Genomic DNA, 6,062 nt, shown 5'->3' with positions numbered 1-6,062 from the left:
TTTAAAAAGACAGGACTCCAAGAGACGACGGCGACCACTTCAAATCAAAGTTTAGCCCAGGACGGCGACGTGGAGTGCGACGTGTGCACCGGGAGGAAACACAAAGCTGTCAGGTCTTGTCTGGTGTGTCTGGCCTCGTACTGCGACCTCCACGTCCAGCCTCACTACGAGTCTGCTGCCTTCAAGAAACACAAGCTGGTGCCGGCCACCAAACATCTCCAGGAGACCATCTGTGGCCGACACGACAAGCTGCTGGAGGTTTACTGCCGCACCGACAAACAGTGCATCTGTTACCTGTGTCTGACTGACGAGCACAAAGGGCACGACACGGTGCTGGTGGAGGCCGAAATACAGCAGAAGCAGTAACAGAGAGCAGGTAAATACAGCGAAGCAGGTAAATACAGCAGAAGCAGGTAAATACAGCAGAAGCAGGTAAATACAGCAGAAGCAGGTAAATCCGAGCAGTAACAGCAGAGCGTATCAGAGCGGGATTGAGTCAAGACAAGGAGGGGATCAGTAAAGAGTCTTTCTGTTCACTTTACAGGACAGTGTTGTACTTTTAACTTCACTACAACAGCTTTAATTTACATTTCTGCGCTTATAAATATGACTGATTTACTGATTTAACTCACCAACATGATGTACAAGAAGAGCCAAACGATTAAACCAACTCAAACTCATTTATAAGAGCACCTTTCATGCAAGCATGCAGCTTCACAGAGCAAAATAATAATAATAAAGTAGACAACAATGAATAGAACTGAGCAAAAATAGATAATACAATAAAAAAAGGTCATACAATAAAAAAATGTGTTAAAAAATGACTGACAGATAATTAATTTTCTGTTATATTTTTTAAATCTGTTGCATACAAAACATACAAATAACTTATAAGATACGATGTTTTGTTACAAACGAAACTACCAAACATTAAATTAGTTTCCATACCGAACAGGTGTAGACTGTACTCTTGTAATATTATAAAGACAAATCGGCTAGAATCAGATGAATGGATACAGAGAGAGACACGGATGCACAGCAGCAAATGATTATAGCTACACACTTTAATGGTGATATGACTAAAGGTAGTGATGATAATAATAATAATAATAATAACAGTACATGTAGTGGACGTCAAGCAGCAGGCACGACTGATTGCTGATTTAGGTGTAGCCATGATCCATGAGAACCTGCAAGATGAGAAAGACTCCGGAGAAGACAAATGTAGAGAGAGAGAAGAAGAGAAGAGCTCAGCGCATCATAGGAAATCCCCCGGCAGTCTAGGCCTCATCACTCAAGAGATTCAGGACTCGAGTCAGACCTAACTACACGCTCTATCAAAAAGGAAAGGAGCTTGATAGCTGAAGGCTCTGGCTCCTGTTCCACTTTTGGAGACTGAAGGAAACATAACTGACTGATGAGTCGGTTGACTGTAAATTATTTGAGTAAAAACATTTTGTGGTTCCAGCTTCTAAAATGTGATGATTTGCTGCTTTTTCCACCAATTATTTTGAATACTTTTTTTTTTTTCAGATTTGGACTGTTGAAAAGTGTTACTTTGGGTTATTGTGTCAGTATTTCTCACTATCTTCTGAATTTTTACAAACTTGATAAATCAAGAAAATAATCAGTGTTATGGAATTTTCCATCCTTTGGTTACAGAAGGTCACGTGTGGGCCTTGAGGTCCTTGGCAGTGTTAGTTGTTTGGCTTTGGTTGGGAACAGTAGGTGCCAGTCTATCTCAACACTGTGGTGTCCAGGGTCACAGAGACCTGTTGCTGCCTTCCTAGACATAATAGATAGCTGCCGTTGACGTTCCAATCTGCGTAAACAGACATCTATGTCTCCAGACTAGAATATGCTGACAATAACACCTCCATGGATAAAAACATTCTCTTTGACTAATTCTGGGCGTGTAGTATTTGTGGTGTTATCTTGGGGTTTAAAGTCGATCCACCAGGATGAGTTGGGCAGAATGTGAGACCAACTCAGGCACTTCTGATGAACTTTGAGAGTGTCTCTAATTCTCCTTGGCCAAGCGTCAATAAATAATACAGCATAAGACACCAGAGGCTCCTGAACACTTTCTTCCTTCCTGACCTCACCATTGACCTTTGACTTTCTCCACAACAATCCTCAGATTGCTCTCGCATACAGAATAGTTAGAGAATTAGCTCCGCCTCAACGACAGATGCTACGACAGATCTTTAATGACCACGGTGAGTCAGGACCGCGGTTTAATGTTTCAACCAGAGGATGATATCGTCCCTGTTGCTGCACTGGGATTTCCCAGCCCACACCTGCTTAGCGTCAGTCACTCAGCAGAAACAGTGTATGTTGGTATGACTGCTGTCAATATCCCTCACATCTCCAATGAAGTAAAAGTGACTTTAACTTGCAGTTTTCCTCATATTTCTCCTCAGACGCAGCTTGGTGACATGAAGCAGAGCTTTAAGCTGAGGATTCATCAAAGAGAAAAGGAGGCTCAAGAGTTGAGACAAGCTATGTTCTCTCTCACTGTAAGTGTCAGTTTGGTCTCATATGTAAATGCGGTCGATCACTACATAGACAGATGTTGTGGCAGCAGTTCTTCATATGTCTCCTCTGTGCCTCCCTCCAGCGCTCTGCTCGGACAGCAGCCGAGGAGAGCGACGCCATCTTTACCGAACTGATCCGGTCGATCGAGCTGAAGCGCTTTGAGGTGAGAGAGCTGATCAAAGCCCAGGAAAAGACGGCCGTCAGTCAGGCTGAGCAGGTGCTGGAGAAGATCCAGAAGGAGATCGCAGAGCTGAAGAAGAACGAGGCTGAACTGGACAAACTTTCCCACACCGAAGACCACGTCCACTTTCTGCAGGTAGGTACCGCTCAGATTGATGCCAGACGGGCTTATTCATTTCTGAATTCTTACACAGTAACACATCTCACACTCTCTCTGTCACTCCAGAGTTGTCAGTCTCTCCAAGCTCCACCGGCATTATCAGTTATGCCTTCAGTCTCAAACCTCAGCTTTGGCCCGGTTATGACAGCTGTGGCAGATTTTAAAGGACTGCTGCAGGAGGTCTGCCAGGGAGGATTTGTCTGCATCTACGAGAAAGGTAGATACCACGAGTTGAATCAAATTACTGAACTCTTCTGTCAACTCTTGCTTATGTCATTTTTCTCTTTTGCAGTGAGAGATGTAGTCATTGTAGGTCCTCCAAATCCTGCCGCACAGCTCAACACAACACAGCCCAGTGATGGAGAAGCAGCTGTACAAATGGAAGCAACGCAAGGTGAGTCATTCTCGTCTTCAAAATATGATTTAGAAGAGTCAGTCACAAGATTACAGCCTTTATTACAGAACCTGTGATAGCTAGCAATGCATTTATCAACTGTAATAGTTCAATGTGAATGCAAACAGATCTTTAACTACATTTAAAAACCTCTTGTCTAACTTAAACCTTTCATAGAACTGGACAAAGCTCTGGACTCTTCCTACAGGTTTTCTTTTTTCAGGGATGCAGAACACAAAACCTATTGATTAATCATTTAGTCTATGAAATATCCTAAAATGTCGTCCACAGGTTTGCAGAGTCCAAGGTGGCATCTTCAAATCACTTTTGTGTCACTGTCCAAAACCCAAAGATATTAAAATTCACAACAGAGAAAATCATAATACATAATGCAAAAGCAAATAGTCGAATTAGTTGAGAAAAAAATTGCAATTTTTGGTGGAAAAATGACAAAAACACTTGATGAAATAATTTTCTGTTGAACAACTTAATCAATAAATGATTTTTATCCAGTGATAACACAAAAGAGTTTTAGTGTAAACATCTGGCAGCATAATGCACTCACACATAAAATGTGTTTAATTATTTATCTAATGTTTATTATTATAGTAAGATATGTAGCACGGATCAGTAGGCATTGTCTGTCTAAGGAGCATCCATTTCAAACTTAAATGATGGTTTACCATCCTAAATGTATTGACCACAGCTTAAACACTAGTTATTATTAAAACTAGATTAATGTCCTCCATCTTTTTTAAAATGAATTGTTTTTATTTCTCATAAACAGCTGTGAAGTACTGACAAAATATGGTTTGAATATCAGTAATTCTAGGCTTTATTATCTGTACTGGTTTTTCATACTTCAGTTTCATTCTGTGTGATATTAAATGTAACTTTTTTTAAAAACTGCATGCTGCAGAAACCCCTGTCTGTTTGTGCCTCTCACTATAACCACATTATCATGCGGCACAAACATCTTAGTCAACTTGTTTGTTTATAGTTTGCTGAATCTGCTCGAGTGTAAGGATGACACTGCTGCAGATTCTGATAGCCCACCGAGACTCTGCAGTAACTGTGTTTGTTCTCTTTGTGCTTACAGTGATCCCTTCATCCGGTCTAGACCAAAGTCCTGTGAACCCTCTGAACCCTTTCCTCTGTCCAGGACCTCTTATGCCCACGTTTGCCCTCTCACCATTTGGTAAATATCATTATCAAAAAGTAAATGTGTTTGAGCATTAAACAGGGAGCCGAGCCAGTTTTACATTTACACGAGCAATCCAAATGCAGATAGTATCACAAATGTTAATGTTTGATACGTTAAATACATTTTTGTAGCATTTTGTAGGAATCATATTTATCATTTAGACTTTTTATCAAGATTTTAGTCAAATTGTCAAGATGGATACGTTATTTTACCGGAAACACCTACAAGACGTCAAGACCCAGCTCTGAGGCTGTGACAAAAACAAAGGAGACGCAGGTTGAAGCAATTTATTATTTAATAAATCAAACAACGGAGAAAAAAAAATCCCTAAACAAAACTGAACAAAGGATAACATGACGTGTGTTCGTCAGTAGAGGGAGGTGCGTGTATGCATGACTGTAACATGTAGTGTGAGTGGGATGTTGAATGAATGGAAGAAACAAAGCGACACGCAGCAGAGAAGACGAGATGAGAAGAGGCCGTCACAAAGTTGAGTGACTGCATCTGTTGTACCCTGTCAAAACATCGGTAACTCCTCTGTGCTTTTCTATCACTTGTAACAGCACCTACCTGTCAATCAAAGCCGCCATGCTGTTAATTATGCATAACTCTAAGCCTTAATACAATTTGAACCAGCAAGTTACTTCATGTTAAGATAAGTTAACTGGCTGCTTGCCAAGACTTTTTATTTAGTCTACCTACATGAAAGAGATTTCATCTAACTCTACTCTACTACTACTACAGTGGAGTTTGAAAGATCTCCATATCCAGGATATCTAACATGGTATCTTCATGATGTTTGTTGCCTAGTGGGCGCTCCAGACTAATAGTTCCTCTTCTGTCTGCTCAGGCTCTAAACTCCCCATGGGATCCAGACAGAGGCATCTTCAGCGACGCTCTCACCCCAGAAGGAAATAAACCTGTAGTGGACATTGATGTTTCACATGCACCTGCCCCGGCTGAACGTTGTCATACCTCAACACTCTTTTTTTTGACACTCATGAGTTGTACATTTAATAATTCATCTCTTGCCATCACTTTGTTTTCACCAATCAACTATAACTGCATCTTGTGTTATGGTGTAGGTATGAACAAGAAAATATACGTGCCACTGAAGACAATACTGACTTAGTATTAAGCAGCATAAGTTGAACTGAACAACTACTACTTATTCCAGTATTTGAAATTTAGTTTGTTTTTAATACATTTATGCTTTTATACTTTATTTTTTAACCAAAACCTCAACGTGATCATTATAATTTACAGATATGTGTAATAATATATTGTAATTTGTGACTTGCTGTCATTAAAAAAAACAAACACACCTGTACAAAAGTGTATTTTTTTTGCGTGCGGGCTGGTTTAAAGTGTACTCTGAGCAAACAGGGACATTGTGACACACACACACGGAGACACTGCAGTGCTTTTGTCTGAAATTTCACACGTCAGTGCAGATAATATGACTATTATGTATATCTAAGAGTTCAACAGAAGGCTGTTCTTTGCTTTATCTGGGACGGCCTATTGGCTGGATAAGCTGGCTGTGATTGGAGGCTTCCTGGTGCAGCAGGTGTAACCTGAGAAGC

At 40.5% G+C, this 6,062-nt stretch overlaps 1 protein-coding gene across 3 annotated transcripts in view; it reads left to right on the top strand.

The window, feature by feature from the left end:
• Positions 1 to 5,806, top strand: part of LOC104917728 (E3 ubiquitin/ISG15 ligase TRIM25-like) — an 8,188-nt gene extending 2,382 nt beyond the window's left edge. The window contains exons 2-8 of one of the 3 annotated variants that reach the window (XM_027289413.1): positions 1 to 360; positions 2,421 to 2,519; positions 2,621 to 2,854; positions 2,945 to 3,095; positions 3,171 to 3,272; positions 4,372 to 4,470; positions 5,327 to 5,806. The exon at positions 1 to 360 is cut by the window's left edge and continues 1 nt beyond it. In XM_027289413.1, coding sequence (XP_027145214.1) covers positions 1 to 360; positions 2,421 to 2,519; positions 2,621 to 2,854; positions 2,945 to 3,095; positions 3,171 to 3,272; positions 4,372 to 4,470; positions 5,327 to 5,394 — 1,113 coding nt within the window. In that variant the 3' untranslated portion in view covers positions 5,395 to 5,806. The remainder of the gene's footprint in view (positions 361 to 2,420; positions 2,520 to 2,620; positions 2,855 to 2,944; positions 3,096 to 3,170; positions 3,273 to 4,371; positions 4,471 to 5,326) is intronic. The other 2 variants (XM_027289410.1, XM_010729254.3) reach the window with 2 other exon arrangements.
• Positions 5,807 to 6,062: the final 256 nt, after the last annotated feature.

The sequence above is a fragment of the Larimichthys crocea genome, chromosome II (genome assembly GCF_000972845.2).
Source record: "Larimichthys crocea isolate SSNF chromosome II, L_crocea_2.0, whole genome shotgun sequence".
NCBI lineage: Eukaryota > Metazoa > Chordata > Actinopteri > Sciaenidae > Larimichthys > Larimichthys crocea.
This window is presented reverse-complemented; position numbering and strand designations above follow the sequence as displayed.